General features: G+C 39.8%; 1 protein-coding gene across 3 annotated transcripts in view; it reads left to right on the forward strand.

Annotated features, from left to right (window-relative positions):
* MID2 (midline 2) overlaps positions 1–17,632 on the forward strand; it is a 97,758-nt gene that overhangs the window by 53,572 nt on the left and 26,554 nt on the right. For all 3 annotated transcript variants that reach the window (XM_012750676.3, XM_012750637.2, XM_012750666.2), the window contains exon 4: positions 16,419–16,526. In XM_012750676.3, the coding sequence (XP_012606130.1) occupies positions 16,419–16,526 (108 nt within the window). The remainder of the gene's footprint in view (positions 1–16,418; positions 16,527–17,632) is intronic.

A 17,632-nucleotide genomic window follows, 5' to 3' on the forward strand; every position in this document is an offset into this window, starting at 1 on the left:
TCTGCTTATTTTTTACTTGATCTGTCAATTTCAACTATAACTGTTATCTATTTTCTTATTGTTTTTCTTCCTGTTTTTAAGAGTATTTCTTAGAAGTGAAATTGACAGTTTAATGCAAAGCCACATTTTTAAAATTTATTGATACATATTGTCAACAATCTCTATTTACCAAGGGAATTTATACTCCCACAAGAAATATATGAGGGAGCAGGTGGACGGAGCTGGTGGTGAATTCCTATTTTCCTTTACCATGCTGTTACAGAATGCTACTCAATTCTGTCACCTACACCTAGCCTTTTTGGTCATTTCTCTAAGAGAAAAATTCTTGGATGCCAGGCAATAGTTGAGAGCAGGAGCTCCCATTGGGTTAGGGTTGGGGCTGACAAAATTGATGGCTGTCATCCAGTGGACCTAGTGCCCCTGTTACAAATAAGACTGTTCAGTCTTTGAGAGTTGGGTTGCTTCAATAGAGAAAGAGGTCACAGAAATCAGAAGCAGTTTTGATTAAGCAGTTAAATATCCCTATGTTGGACTTAAGTACTTTCTTCCACGATTTCTGCCATCCTTGCATCACCCAGGTTTCACACTCTCTTTGTTCTGCCCAGTGATGAACTTTTCTTCTCTCCAATATCTCCTTCAAAACTTGTTTTCTGAGACACTGAAATTCACAATGCTGTGAGAATGAATAGAAACTACTGTATAGGAGTCTGCTTTTTCATAATGGACATATATTTCTGAAGGTGGAACTCAATAATTAGGGTGGAAGGAGTGCATAGTACTGATGGGGTCTTTTTTTTTTTCACTAGGAAACAGTAGTAATTAATTATTCATTAGAAATATATATGGCCTTTGCCAGGCATGGTGTCTCATGCCTGTAATCCCAGCATTTTGGGAGGCCAAAGTGAGAGGAAGCCAGGAGTGTGAGACCAGCCAGGGCAACAAGGTGAGACCCTGTCTCTACAAAAAAATTTTTTTAAAAAAAATCAGCCATGTGTGGTGGCATGTGTCTGTAGTCTTAGCTACTCAAGAGGCAGAGGTGGTAAGATTGCTTGAGCCCAGGAGTTTGAGGTTGTAGTGAGCTCTGATCATGCCATTGCACTCTAGCCTGGGCAACAAAGGAAGATCCTATCTCTAGGCAAAAAAAAAAAAAAAAAAAAAAAGCAATATACATGACCTTTAAAAAATAAGTATTAAATTACTCTTCATAAAGTACCTGAGTCAAACAAATCAGCTATAAAAGTATATAGCTTTATACAATTGGGAAAATTTAAATATAGAACAAGCATTAGATGAATGATATTAAGGAATTATTTTAATCATTGTGATTATGCAGTAAAATGTCTTTTGTTTTTGAAATGCAAACTGAAGTATTAATAAAATAACAATGTCTTGGATTTGCTTTAACATACTTCAGAAAAGGGAAAGAATAGATCAAACAAGAAAAATGTTGATGGCTTTTGAAGCTGGAGGATGGGCACATGGGATTTCATCATATTCTCTAGTTTTAAATATTCTCAATTTCATAATAAAAATGTTTAAAATGATAATAGTAACATATTTTCACTGCAACTAGTAAAAAAGTAGCCAAAATGCATAAGGAAAACATTTGAAAGTTTTCCCTACTCTCTCTCCAGTCAAAATCTGCAGCCTAGCCTTTTTTAAAACACCAAATCCATTTTTATCAAAATCTTATATTTCCACTCTCAAGACTAGCCCAGCTTTTTCCCATGGCCAGTTTATCTTCCTTTTTGTCACATTGTTTGAAACTCCTCAGTGAGGAGAATGTGACAACAGGGAAAGAACCAGGTGCAAGAATTAAACCATATTACTGTCTAAACAGCTCATGGGAAATTGGCTGCTGAGGAGGTATATCCTTTATTAGAAAATATATTTGAAATCTGGTGGCAAGTATGTGAGAGCTGAACCCCATAAAAGATCATAGACCCAAATTGCTGTGGTATATTCAGACCAAAGTCACTGAATTAGTTAGCTCATTATCCAAATAAAGTCTACTCAGCCTAGAACCCCAGTAGGTTCTAGGTGAAATTAAGAATGAATTTATCTAGATTTTATATAATAGAAGCATTTCTGATTAATAATTAAGGTCCTTAAATTACTTAGCAACACATTCACATGTACACACATATACACAAGTTATAAGTTCCAAACCTATCTCCAATAAGAAGCAAAAGATTATGGAAGTATCGGTTGTAAACAGTAAACCATCAAGAGTTGAAATGCCAGCCATCCTATGTTACAGTAAGATAAGTAAGTAGAGACATAAATCAAGGCCTGAGTTTCAGCTTTTTGGGAAAGAATTAGTGTACTGCATGTTTCCAGACCAGGGTAGCAAGTTGGGGTGGGGGAGGAGTGGGGAAGGAAATCCATATTTATTTAACTCCTACTATGGTCTAGGTAGAGTGCTAAGACCTTTATCTCTATTATTGCATTTGATTCGCACAACCACTTGTGAGATAGGTAATATTGTTTCTATTTGACCAGTTAAAAAGATAAGCTCAGAGATGTTAAGTGACTTGTCTGACGTCACTTGGCTTACAAGTGTCAAAGGTAAAATTCAGACTCAGGCCTGCTTGACTTAAAATCCAGAGCTCTTTACACTCCACTCTGTTGCCTCCTGGGAGAAAAAAAGTGCTGAGACGAAATGGAAACTTTAGCACAGGAAAATCCTCAGAAGAAAAGGGAGTATGGTTTTTCCTTCTCTCCCCCACCCTCAAAGAAAAGTTTCAGCTATAAAGAGAACAAAAAAAGGGCAGAGTAAATTACTCTCATGGTTAGAATGGAACATGGGTAATCTGCAGGAGCTCCGGCCTTGGAGTTAAGAAGCCCAGTTTGGGTTGTAACTCTGTCATTTGTTAGCTTATCTCCTTTGATAATTCACTTCCTGTCTTTGGATCTCAGTTTCCTTATCCATAAAATGCAGACAGTAGTGCCTACCTTATCTGTCTCATAGGGTTGTTGTCAAGATCAAATGTAGTGATCAAATCTATCTGAAAGCACTTTCTAAGCTAAGCTGTGACAACTATACAGCTATAATATCAACCATAACTAATTATTATAACTATAATATAACTATACAACCATACACCTGTACAACTTACAAGTATACAACCATAACTATACAACCATAATTAATTATTTCCTTTATTAACAGTAGCAATGTATTAAGATGATCAGACCTTTCGAATTTCCCAGCAGATTGAGATTCCTCCCATTTGCTTTATAATTTCTCTAGAAGCCAGTGGACTTCCCAAAGTGGGAAACTGAGCCTTGAGCCATAAGCAGAAAGTAAAGAATCAGAACGAATCGTATTCTGTATGACTCCCGCCTCCGACTCTCACATGCATTTGTATATAAGTGAATCAGGTTAAGAGTAACATCAAGGGCAGATCCTTTCCCCTTATAAGGGAAAAGAAGCTCCAAAAGGATAGGCTTTTGTCTGAGCAAATGAGGGAGTGGGGACATAGATATACCTGCTTTGTCCTAGTGACAGTGGAGAGAGATTATAAATTATAGTCACAAACACGAATACACTCACACATATGTGAGCCTCAGGGCTTTTTACTGCAGCGCCTATCAGTATCCCTGGATGAACCAGTGTAACCTAGGGCCATCTCTTACTCCAGTAATATTTTCATAATTCCATACTCTGTTGATATTTTTGACAACTCTCCCTCCTCCCCCAATACCACAGAGGGGCTAACAGATAGATTCTTTGCTGTATAGAGCAGAGATAGGATGCGGGAATGTGCATACTAATCAGTGCTTTAACAAGTGCTTTAGGGAGCCTCCAGTACAGAGCTCTATTCTGCTTGGAGCTCAGAGTGCAGAATAGACGAGTCTTCTCCCTCAGGGAACACCACAGAGGAGACTAAAACTGAATGTAATTGCGGTATTATATTTTTATAAGTGACAGAATGTGTTAGATATCTTTCATGCTTACACACCTATTTCTTCTAGACTCAATCTTTTTTGCTCTGAGCCTTGGAGATTGTGTTAATTATGGGGGAGCCCAGAGCAGAAAAAACAGGGAGTAGCAAGCTCAGGCCAGCCAATTTCTCTCCCAGCCAAAGATGCGAAATGTAATCAGTGTTTTGTCAGAAATCAGCAGTTGACCTCACGGGCATCGGCCTTCTGCTGGGAATGGAGGGAGTAGCGGATGGTGTGGTTTCTGGTAGGGAGAGAGGCCATCTTACCTTTAGAGGCCCGGCTAACCTTATCCAGCAGTGTGGAGGTAACTGCATTTGGGAATGAGGTCTAGGTACTTAGATATGGAAGGAAGAATAAGAAAAGGGATGTGACAATCTCAGGGAAAAGCAAATTATGGCCCAGTGTGTTCCAGAAAGCAAAGCAGACTATATTCAGAAACTGAATAGAAATAAACCAGATGATAAACAGTGCTTGCTTGTTGGTTTTGCAGAAAACTGCAGAAGATGTAGTGGTTATAGCAATAGGAGTTACAGTTATTGTCATCATCATAGTAGTATTTAATGTTAATAAAAATGCAACACAACACAACTATTTGACTACCTGTCACAACAGAAAATGTATTAAGTGCTTTATTTATGTTATTTAACGTGATAATTCTGTCCAAAACCCCATGAGGCTAGGTATTAGTATTACTATTATTCTCATTTGCTAAGAGGAAACTTGGGCCACTTGCCCAAAACCCGACAGGTTGTTGGTACGCAGCAAAATCAGGAGGCTAACATGGGGCTGTCTGGTTTCAAAGCCCATTCTTTAAAATATTTCCAATTTTAATTTAATTTTAGCTTTTGGTTCAGTACAGATACACACCTCCACTTCAGGACTCCCAAAGACCTTTACTTGACACTGACCTTAGAGAATTTGCCTTCTCTCTCTCTCTCTTTCTCTTTCTCTTTCTCTTCTCTCTCTCTCTCTCTCTCTCTCTCTCTCTCTCTCTCTCTCTCTCTCTCTCTCTCTCTCTCTCTCTCTCTCTCTCTCTCTCTCTCTCTCCTTTCTCCCCCAGTCCCATCCCCATCAAGATAACCTGGCCAAGGGCTCTACTCAGGACTCCTGTCCCTGCTTGGGTTTTCCCCCATAGAAACTCCTTAGCTTTAATCTATTTCTTGACTCATGAGGTAGTTGGGACCCTGGGAAATATATTCTCAAGACATCTTTGTTACCTACCATGTTTCCCTGAAAATGACAGGGTCTTATATTTCCTTAAGAAAACACCCTAGGGCTTATTTTCAGGGGATGTGTTATTTTTTTTAAAGTACAGTACAACAATCTACATTTATTCAAATATAGTTAAGTCGTCTTCCTCTGGAACATCATCATAACTCTCCAAACCCCGAATTCCATCCTGAATTTCTTGCGACTCTATTTCCTTTAGAACCATTGGCCCCAATCTGTCATGTCGAGCAATAGAGCTCTCATGGGGCAGATGAGAAGGGCTGCTCGTCTTCTTTACCACTCCATGGCGAAATGCATGGGTTGTGCAGATGCGCTGCGTAGCCACACCCATCACTAGGTCTTATTTTTGGGGTAGGGTTTATATTGCGCAAATGCTTCGAAATCCTGCTAGGGCTTATTTTATGGGTAGGTGTTATTTTTGGGGAAACACGGTAGTCACGGAGTTAGGTGTTATTCTGAGCCTTCCTTTCCCACTAATGCTCTCATACAGAATATTCCTCAGGCCCTTATACTTTGGGATCTTTCCTGGTACTTCTCTATCTTTTTTCCCTACCCCTTCTTTTCCACTCCACCTCCCCCAAGCTCTACAGCTTAGATACAGGCTCCTATTCACCTATTTTTTTTATTTCAGCATATTATGGGGGTACAAATGTTAAAGTTACGTATATTGCCCATGCCCCCCCTCCCCTCTTAAGTCAGAGCTTCAAGCGTGTCCATCCCCCAAAGGTTGCACATCTCACTCATTATGTTTGTATATACCCATCCCCTCCTCCCCCTCCCACCCTCCTGACACCCGATAAATGTTATTCCTATATGTCCACTAAGGTGTTGATCCGTTAATACCAATTTGCTGGTGAGTATATGTGGTGCTTTTTTCCATTCTCACAATAGTTCATTAGTAAAATGGGTTCCAGCTTTATCCAGGAAAATACAAGAGGTGTTAGATCACCATTGTTTCTTAAAGCTGAATAGTATTCCATGGTATACATATACCACATTTTATTAATCTACTCAAGTATTGATGGGCACTTGGGTTGTTTCCACACCTTTTGCTCTTCCACTTGGGCCCATGCTTCTTCTACTGACCATCTGCCTTTTCTGAACATGGAACCAGGGTTTGTTTGCTTGTTTCATTTTGTAATCCAAAGTCCCCTTTCTCAGAAAGAATGACTTCTTTCTCAAAACGATGCCCTCCGTTGACCTTAGATGTCAGAGTTTGAATTTCCTTGGCCCTCCTCCCAGTAGAGAGTCTGTGCTCTGTATGTATACATGGAGTATCAGGATGCTGAATCCATTTCCCAGAAACAAAGCTCTAGGGAGCAATACTTATGTCACACTTCAGTACAAACAAGGTCTAAACACTCCCCACAGTCTGGTCTGGGGCTAAAGAAGGCATAAACGTTCACTGGCTTGCCCTGCTCTCCCTTCCATAATTCCATGATTCTGAAAGGCAGTGAAAGGGATGGCTTTGGAAAAAGCCCTGGACTAGGCATAAGAAAACCTGGGTTCTGGTACTGGGTCTGACACATGCTAGCTGCATGAATTTGGGCAGAGTAGACCTCTGTTATATTGCCTGCTCTGCCATAGTGAATTTCCTGATTACATGTTTCTTTCTTCATTGGACTATAAGCTTTCTAAAGGCAGTGGCCATGGCCATGACACATTTAGTTTGGAAACCACACTTCCTAACTGGTCTCTCTGACCCATCCTATGCCTCACCTATCCATTTCCCACGATGCTGTGGGAATGAGCTTTCTAAAATCAAATCCTATCATGTTACTCTCTATCACAAGCCCTTAAGTGTGGTTCCCTATCACCTCTAAGATAATGGTTTATAAGACTCATCATGATCTGGGCCCTGCCTACTTCTTTAGCATGCCCCTCCCCTTTTTGCTATCTGTGACCTCTCTGTCATGAGTGTTCCCTTCCTCCACCTAACTCTTAACTTGTTCCTTAAAATACCACGTCCTTAGGAAGCCTTGCTCAATCATCTAAGCTCCCCACTGTTAGTTAAGCCCCCATCTTATAAACACCCAAAGATTATACACATTATGCAATAAACCTCTTTAGTAGAACTCCTCACACATTTAACTGTTTAGTGTCTGCTTCCCTGATCATTATAAACTTCACGAGATGTTGCAGAGGCCTTATCTTCTTGCTTGCTGCTAAGTGCTTACTAAAATGCCTAGCACATAATAACAGTAAAATTTGTTCGATGATAAAATGAAATGACCTGCATGGTATCCACATAAATGAGTGTTGATGGTTTCAAAATTTGGCATATCCTACAGGGTAACAGTGGAGTCTGTCCATAATCTTTCAGTTTCTTATGGCTTTCTGAAAAGCAGTGCTGTTATTGAAACGTCTACCATAAACATTATAAAACAGTAAGACACTTAATGTCCTTTTTATGTTGTAATGTAGTATCAAATAGATCTTTTCATTTCATGTAAAAAACATGATCTTTGTCAGTGCTCCTTTTTACTGTCAGAATGTGAAGCTATGAATTTTGCATATTAGCAGAAACATGACTAGAGTGTATTTGTTTCTTAGATGTTTCAAGTTAACAATGTGCTGTTTAGTCCTTTAGCCTGTCTTTGAAAGGAATATATATCTCTCATTATTATTTTAAGAAATTAGGTAGCTAATTTGAGAATATAGCAATGTTTTAACTTTTTAGTTCATTCTATTTTCTAACTTGAAAAATAAACAAACCAATTCAAAACTTCAAAAAAGGAACACTTAGAGTATATTTTCTCTTGTTTGAGGGAGGAATACCAGTATTGTGAGGCACTTTTCAAAATCTTTTTAAGCAGAATATGAGTTGACTTAATAGTTATATGCTCAGTGGGAGACAGCAAGTGGAAAGAGAACAGGTAGACCTGATGCAGTATGACTCTGCATTTTATAAGCTATGTGCATTGAACATCATTTTATTCATCTAAAAATTGGGTAATAGTACATACTTTGAAGAGTTATTTTGAGAATCAAAGATAAAATATTTAAAGCACTAGCACATCTTGCATGCCCTTTTACCACCCACACTTTATATGTTGTTCATTCATTACACAAATATTTAAGCATATTTCTGCCTTGAGCCAGGCTGACTACTGCTGCTTGTCCCTTAAGACCCAGCCCAGGCTTCACCTCCTCCAGTAAGCCATCACCCATGCTCTATGCTCTCTCCCGCCACCCTCATCTGGTTCAGGTGTTCCTCCTCTGCACTCAGGGCACCCTGTGCATACTTTTATCATAGCACTTATATGTACTGACTTTTCTCCCCACCAGACTAAACTCTGAGGGTGAGTACTGTGTCCTATCCTTATTTTTTATACCCAGCACATGACTTGGTACACAGTATGTACCAGGAAAGGATAATTGGATAAACAGTGCCCTCTGGTGGCTAGCTGTTGTAAGTACACTCTTTTATGCCTCAAGGGTGAGTAAGGCGCAGCCAATTACCTCGGAAAGGCAACTTAATCTTTCTTTTAACACTGGGAAAGGAAACATAGAAGAATATGTGGTCTCCTAGAATCTAGGTTATTCCAACATCACTCCAAATATTTCATAATTCAATGAACAATATTTAGATGACACAACAGCAAAAGAAAACTGAGTAATCGTGTAAAAAGAAAATGTAAGGGAAATTTGTCTCATGTAATAAAGAAACGTAACATACTAGTATGGGGGAAGAACACACTTGTAGCCCTGGCTTGGGTGAGGCAAACACATTAAATGCAAACAAAATGTTTGTACCTCCATAATATCCTGAATTGAAAAAATTAAAATAAATAAATGAAAAGAAATGTAACATACTATATGATTTTTCATTATACCTTTAATTTTTTTTGACAGAATCTCACTCTGTTGCCTGGGCTAGAGTGCAGTGGCGTCAGCCTAGCTCACAGCAACCTCAAACTCCTGGGCTCAAGCGATCCTCCTGCCTCAGCCTCCCGAGTAGCTGGGACTACAGGCATTCGCCACCATGCCCGGCTAATTTTTTATATATTTTTAGTTGGCCAATTAATTTCTTTCTATTTTTAGTAGAGACAGGGTCTCGCTTTTGCTCAGGCTGGTTTCGAACTCCTGACCTTGAGCGATCCTCCCTCCTTGGCCTTCCAGAGTGCTAGGATTAGAAGCATGAGCCACTGCGCCCGGCCACATTATACCTTTACTTCAGGGCTGACACTCTCACATTCATTCATCCATTCAGCAAATACTTATTGAGCACCTACAGTGTGCTAGGCACCATTCCAGGTGTTGGGGATGCAGTAGTGAATAAAACAAAGTCCTTAACTTTAAGGAGCTTACATTCTAGTGAGGGAAACACACTATAAACAAATAAATATACATTTATTAGGGATTATAATAAATCCCTATAAATATACATTTATTAGGTGTGCTATGGATAAAAATAAGCTAGGGTGCAGAGCGAGGGGGGTGTGTGTAGGAGGGAGAGAGAGAGAGAGAGAGAGAGAGAGAGAGAGAGAGATTGCCTTTAAAGTGAGATCTGGGTTAATACCTTAGCTTTGATGCTGCCACAATGAAGAAAGTGTTCTGTACTTTCCTGCTTATGTCTGCTTCGTAAGCACTGTGTTTTCTTGCATGCATCATTATAAGAAAGTAATGAACTCTTTGCAGCTCAGTAAGGTGACAAACCTGTTTATAACAACTTACTGACAATCTGTCAGGTCTCCAACTTACCTCTCACTTTTCCTTCTCATCTCCTTTGCACAGAAAGTGACTGAATATTGAATGAAGCCACACTCAGCCTCTTTGCTTCTGATGGTAGGGAGTCTGAGAAGGTGGGATAGTGATCACCTAATTGGTCCTGGGCAATAATACGAAGTGGGAAATTTCTTGTGCCCTCCCACTTCTTCAAGGAACTGTGCCTGCCTTCTCTCTCCACCTCCTTTTCAACTAAGATGTTAATTAACAGTGCTTAAGATGTTACTATAGTGCTAAGATCTTGACATTTTATCCAGGGACTCTCAGAGACTCAAAATGACAGCCTAGCTCTGCGTAATATATCTGCAACCCTCCCCCCCCATTTCTAGCTGTCAGGCTTATCTGCTGAGAAGAAACACGTTCTCTACTTTCCTGCCTATGCTTTTGCCCCTGCTATTCATACCATTCTCACTGCCTGGACTTCTCTCCTCTTAAGCCCCATTTCTTTTCTTTTTTTTTTTTTTTTGAGACAGAGTCTCACTTTGTTGCCCAGGCTAGAGTGAGTGCCATGGCGTCAGCCTAGCTCACAGCAACCTCGAACTCCTGGGCTCAAGCGATCCTCCTGCCTCAGCCTCCCGAGTAGCTGGGACTACAGGCATGTGCCACCATGCCTGGCTAATTTTTTTCTATATATAATAGTTGGCCAATTAATTTCTTTTTTTAATTTGTAGTAGAGACAGGGTCTCACTCTTGCTCAGGCTGGTTTCGAACTCCTGACCTCGAGCAATCCTCCCGCCTCGGCCTCCCAGAATGCTAGGGTTACAGGCGTGAGCCACCGCGCCCGGCCTTAAGCCCCATTTCTACCTACCCAAGTCTTGCATATCCTTCAAGACCAGCTCTGCCACATGAAACCTTCTCTAATCCCCTGATTCTCCTTCTCCATGGGCAAAATTAATTTTGCCTTCTCCATGTTCTCATAGAGCTTTAATCGTATTCTATTACTTGCTCTGCTATTCCTTAAATTATAATTAGTTGTATTCACACTCATTCTCTCCACTAGATTGTAAGTGATTTGAAGGCAGAAGCTGAATCTTTTTCACCATTATATCCCACTCAGGGAACCTGGCATAGTTCCTTCTACATGGTAGGCACTCAATAAATGTTTGTTGAAACAAAAAATTCCCCAAATGATCTTTAGTGTTGGGATTTCAAAATCTTCTAGGTGCAAGGGGGGGAAGATCTATTTGGGCAGATTTCAGGGAATACACTAGGTTGGCATTGACTGTATAGAATGGAGGACACTGAGATGGAGAAGCCAGTGAGGAATTCTCTTCCTATATCAATGCAGTTCACTTGAGTCTGGGTATACGGGATCATTTACTATTTCATACATATTGTCCCACCTGAACAGGAAATCTCAGTGCCTTCTGAACTCCAGTGTAGTGGTCTACAGGACTGATGTGAATGAGCTGAGGAGAAAGTGCAAGCCAGGAAGTTTCTTATGGAGCTGGGTTGGATGGAAGGTTCATGAACTTTAAACCCAGGAATAAAAGGCCTATAGAATGAGATATGGGAGGTCGCTCAGAAAACTATCAAATAAGCTCTCTGAAAGAAACTAAGGGTAAAAAAGGTCTAGCCCACTTACACTTCAATACAGAATAGAAACAATTGTCAAAATAACTTTTTACAATTTCTCTTTTCTTTTGTTCTTCCTTTTTTTTTTTTTTTTTTTTTTTTGAGACAGAGTCTCACTCTGTTGCCCGGGCTAGAGTGCCGTGGCATCAGCCTAGCTCACAGCAACCTCAAACTCCTGGGCTCAAGTGATCCTTCTGGTGCAATTTCTTAAATCCTTGCAATTTGTGGCTTTTGTGAACTCTCACACATTTATTTCCTTGTGATCCTTGTGAAGGCAGTAAAATCCTTCCAGTAGGGGACTTGGTGTGTTTGTATTAGGATACAAAATTGGCGAAGACTAGACCTTACTCTAAAATTAATCTTTGGGCTGGGGAGTAGGAAAGAACTTCAGGAAATAGGGTAGTATGGGCAGTTGGAAAGAAATGTGCAAATCAAATTCTTGCTGCCGTTGGGAAGAAAGTAAAAAAGCACAGAGCAAAGAGAACCTGGTGACTTACCAGGGAGCCAGTGTTGCCTAGTGTTTAGGCTTACGAAGATTGAGGCTGAGATCCTTAGTCTTAAACATCACAAACTGCTCCCAAAAGTCTTTTTGGGTTGGGTGGATTTACACAAGTGGCTTGCCAAGATTGATTTAATTGTATTTTTAAAGAGGATAGATTTTTTTTTTTCCACTGACATAAAGCCATTTTGTTCCGGCAAGTATTACAGTTAGTGTTAACAGCCAGTGTGTACAGCTCCTGACAAGGGAAAGAACCGAGCAGCACACTGAAAGTTGGAGAATTTTTTATTCTGCCAGCGGGCTCCGAGAGTATCTGCCCCTCCCCTCCTTGGTCTCCTCCAGTTTTTATACCCTTGGTAGGATTCAGAAAGCATCCAATCAGCAACAAGCTTTAACATCCAATCAGCAGGGGGGGTTCAAAAAAGTATCCAATCAAGATCGAGCAAGCAGCGCCGCCCATGGAGACAAAGGGCGCCGCTGAGAACGGACATGAGGCCTCTGCTCCAGGAGCAGTGGTTCTGGGAGGCAGGGAGTGGCTGGCTGTGTCCTGGCCCAAGGTGGGATGGTTTTCCCTGTCAATTTAGTCAAACCCACTAACCCAAAACAGAGAGCAAAGGTCCAATAAAGAGCTGAGATCTTTTACAAACCAACCAACCAGCCAAGGACGCTTATCAAGATAACCCCAGTTATTTTCAACTAAGCATTAATAAGCAAGTGAAATATCTCACTGTATTTTTCAAGCAAAGCTACAAACAAAGAAATTACAAGGGCTTTCAAGTGCCTTCCAAGCAATTTGAGTTGTTTTATTCACATTATGAGGACAGTTTTTCCCTGAAGTAGTTCCTGTTCAGAAAACACTTAAGGACCCTGCTCTTTTGGGCTGCTTCTTGACATGGAAAGATTTTAATGTCACTATTTTATCTTTACTTTGGGATTTTTGCCTCTTCAGCCAACTTTCCACTCTACTAGTTGTGCCTGGTTGTTTTATCTCCCCTGATGTGGCTGTCCAAAAAACCCTTCCCACCGTAGTTCCCTCATTTCACCTTATATTTTCTCTATAAAATCCCCTCACTGGAGTATATTTTCTAATATTTGCCGTTCTTGTTTTGATTTTTTACTTTGCTAAATCAATCAGTAAATGTTTCTCAACATTTACTGATGTTGAGAAACTGTGTGTAAGGCTTTGTGTCAGTTATAATGAGAGAAACAAAGTAGCACACCTTTCCTCAAGGAGCTTACTGTCTAGTTGAAGGTTTTTGAGCAAGGGATTGCTTTTCATATTTGAGCTTTCCTTTCTGTTCCTGTTATCCTTGTGGGACAGGCCTTGCTCACATCACAATAGCCTCCTAAATCATCCTCAAGCTTACCATTAACCCCCATTAAATCAATCCTGCTTCACCTTCTTTTAAAAATAGTTTTAACTATGGTCATTCTCCCACCACCTTACCTTCCCTCATCTCAAAAATATTTTTCAAAGATACCATATGCCTCAAGAAAAAAGTTCAATCTCATTTGCTTTGTTTGAAATTTCTCTTCTTCCCACTTTTTAAATCTAAATCTTATTTCATCTTTAAAATTTAATCCAACTCCTATTCCATTCATGTATCTTTCTTCCACTTCCCCACCAAGAATGATCTTTCTTTTCAATTTATGTAAATTATAGTCTACACCATACTATATTACCAAAAGAACTTTAGTGAAATGGGAAAGGAAAGAAGGGAAGGACTTTGGGATTGCTGTGGATTTACATGGGGGATAAGGGAGAAGTAGATGTCAGAGTTTACTCAATCTGAGTAACTGCAATAATGATAGTAGCATTGACCAAAAAAATAGGAAATCAGAGATGGAAGCCAGATCTGGGGGGAAGTTGATAAGTTTGTTTTTAGATGTGCTGAGTTTAGGGTAACTTGTGTAACAAAGTGGACATGTCTAACAAGCAGTAAAAGACATCTTTCTCCCATTCAATTCAATCCAACAAATATTTACAAACATCTACTATATTCCTGTCACTATGCTAGAGATAGATATATTCAAATAAGATACAGTCCTTGGTCTCTAAAACTCATGTTTGAGTAGGGAAGACAGACTAAAACAATTATTATGACCTAAGGTAACAAATGGTATCATTGAACTATGAATAAAGTGCAATGGCAATATAAATAGGGGACCAATTGCTTGTGTCCAAGCAGGTAAGAAAAAATTACAGAAGTGATGATCTTTGAGCAGGGCCTTGAAAGAAAGGATCTGTTCAATAAACACAAGTGGAAATGAGTTTCCAAATAAAAGAATAGTCTCAGGCAAAGGCACAGGACATGAAAGGGCATGACATTCTCGGGGAACAACAAGGAGTTTGAAGTGACTAAGGAGAAAGGGATGACAGAATACAGATGGATGATTCAACAGAGATAATTGTCAGAAATTAAAGACAGGGGTGCTGTTACACTCAACTGGAGAGGCAGTATGTGTAATGGTTAAAGATGTAGACTCTACTTCCTGGGTCTAAATCCTATCTCTACCACTTACTAGATGTGTGCAGCCTTGAGCAAGTCACTTGATCTCTCTGTGCTCTGGTTTCCTCATCTGTCAAATGGAGATAATGTTACCTACCTCATAGGGTTGTTTTGAAGATTGAGAGAGCTAATATATGTAAACTGATTAGAGCAATGCCTGGCATATAGTGAGAGTTATGTAAAGGTTAGTCCAAGGACTAAATTACAAGATAAAAGGTACTACCCCACTGTGTACTGTACCAGCAGCTGCCTAAAAGAGAAACTATAAAAAGAAAGGGTCTAACTTTGCAGATACTCTAACAAGGACCCAGGGAGAACTAGGTGATTTTCTGTATTCTTCAATGAGTAGGAGTTTCTTAAGGTGGTAAGATATCTGCCTTGGAATGGTAGATCCAATTTAGGAAAAGGGAGAGGAGTCTGAGGAACAAAAAGTAGAATGGCCAGTGTGGGACTGAGTAAGTAGAAGCTTCCATGTGGCATTTCCCCTAGAAGGTAGAAATAAAGCAAAATAAGGTTATCACTCACCGACAAATGTATTTTTTTTTCAGTTAAGTAAGAAACAGAAAATTAGTCAGCAGGGAGCTTAGAGGACAAGAGAAGAGGTAGCAGAGTCCAGTGACAGGTGTTTTGCTGGGCTTGAAGAATGTAGAGGAATCCTCTGAAAAGGGATAGCAGTTGGAAATGCAGCCCTACCTTGCTAATGAAGCACATTTAGCCCCTTGAGTTTTGATGCTCTCAAGTAACCCATTGTCTATTCCTCAGCTTTCTAGAGCTCTGCTCGAGTGATCCTTGAATAGACTCTTGGAATGATTGTGCTTCCCTGTGTGACTGTTCTGTGTGCTACTGAAGTGGAACTGAACCTCATCCGCCCACCCAGCCAGCCCAGGGGTTTCACTTGACAGGACTCGGTTTGAAATCTGGTTTTACCACTTATTAGCTGTGTGGGTTGTTTTTTTTTTTTTTTTTTTTTTGAGCAAGTCACTGAAATTCTCTGAACCTCAGTTTCCCTATCTGTGAAATGGGAATAAAAAATCGTTCCTATGTTGTAAAGTTCTTATGATAATTACATGAAATAATTTATCAATGAAGTGCTTGGCAAGTTAAGTGCTTAAAAGATATTAGTCCCCCCCCCATTCCATTCGCTTGATGTTTGGGCAGCCCAAAGATCCCCCTATTCTCATTTTAGCTCCTCCTAGGGGCTCTGTACTATCTAGTGTCAATAGTAATAGAGATGGGAAGAAGGAGAAATCAGTCCATGGAAAGATGATGGAAAATGGTGGCTTTTTTTCCTCTAACCTTGACTTTGCAGTAGAGATATTGTGGTGTAGCCGGTATCCCAAATTAGGAAAGGTATTCAGATACTGGACAGCCCAAGGTGAGAAATATCCACTAAAACATGATGACAAGTATGTGAAAAAATATCTGCACATTAATATATTTAATGTGAAAATATGTCTGTGCATTCATATATTGAAAAATTAGAAGAGAACAAGGAAAACTGAAATCATTTTTGTTAGCACAGTAGAAATATGTTGTTGTAATGTTATAATATTATTGTGCCTGTGGAGGGGGATCTTCTTGACATACATAAATCTCCTTACCCTCTTTCCAAAAGAACAGCAGGAGGAAAGGGTGCTGGAGTAAAGGGAATTGCACAGTGGGAATAACATGCCCCCATCTCATCTGTCCTTCTGCCCAGCCTTCCATTAACCATCATGATCTACCAGAGGCCCGGAGATCTTCCTATCTGTGGTGCTTCAATGCCCTTGCATCATTAATATCATCATCTCTACCCTTCTTCTAGGAGTGGATCTTATGAGGGAGGTATGGAAGAAGTTGTGCATGCTTAGCTGTCAGTCCGAACCTTTTAGAGCCAGCAGGGGACAAAGGCAATAATCACTGTGTAATACTCTGGACTTTCTTGGCAGGTGAATACTGCTATGCATGAGGCAAAACTTATGGAAGAATGTGACGAGTTGGTAGAGATCATCCAGCAGAGGAAACAAATGATTGCTGTCAAAATCAAAGAGACAAAGGTAAAGCATAGCCACTTCAGTGAGGCGAAGAAAGAGTTGAATTTACAAGTGTCAAAGTTTGATCCAGATGGTTCTATTTGAACTTGGATCATGAAAGCAAGAAGAAATGAGGTTGCAAGGAGAGAGGCAAAGAAAAAGCAATGTTCTGTTGCTATGAATCGAGTAAAAGTGCGGGCCATTCTGGGGTATGGGAAATGGTCTGTGTCTTGACTTGGTTAGTAGTTACATTGGTGTATGTGTATGCAAAAATTCATTGAGTTGTACACTTAACATTTGGGTGCTTTACTATGTATAAGTCAATGCAAAATGAAAGAAAAAAAAACCAGCGTTAGAAATGTGGGCTAGGATCATGGAAGGGCCATGAATGCTAGTATGGAGACTTTGAGCTTAATCTGACAGGTGTTGGGAAGCCCTTTTAGTTTCTTATAAAGGAAAAAGACTGACTTATATGCCAGAGGTATGCAGGGTAGATCAGAATGGGATGATACCAAAGTCAGAAAAGCAAGTTATGAGACTTACGGAGTGATTCTTGGTATGAGTTGATGAAGCCTTAAATGAGTAGTAGGAGCACAAATGGAAGGCAAGAAGGCATTGCTAGAAAGGAAATGATAGGAATCATTGACTTATTAGATTAAAAACATGAGGGAGAGAGAGGAGTCAGTGAAGACTCCTAGGTTTTTTCGAGCCTGGGAACTGAAGAATCATGGTTAGGAAGGTCAGGTGTGAGCCTCCATGCAGCTATATGGTTTTAGGCTTGTTGCCATACCAATCAGTGTTAATGATTATAAGCTCATGCTATGTGTATAATGTAAGAAATTTTGAGAGCCTGGAGTGATGACCAATACTTTATGCCATGCTGGGTGGTTCCAGCTTACCCAAGAACTGAAGTTTTCAAGAACACAGATTTGTGAACACACAGGTATGTGTAAAAATGCTTGGAGAAATATATACATAGAAATGTAGATACTCATAAAGAAAAAGGTACTTTTTATTAAACATATGTGAAAGTATATTAACAGTAAAATGTAAACAATGGTCATTTCTATGTGGTAGCATTTCTTTTTATCCTTTTTATTTTCTAAATTTTCTATAATGAGTATGCATTG

The sequence above is a fragment of the Microcebus murinus genome, chromosome X (assembly GCF_040939455.1).
Source record: "Microcebus murinus isolate Inina chromosome X, M.murinus_Inina_mat1.0, whole genome shotgun sequence".
In the NCBI taxonomy this organism is placed as follows: domain Eukaryota; kingdom Metazoa; phylum Chordata; class Mammalia; order Primates; family Cheirogaleidae; genus Microcebus; species Microcebus murinus.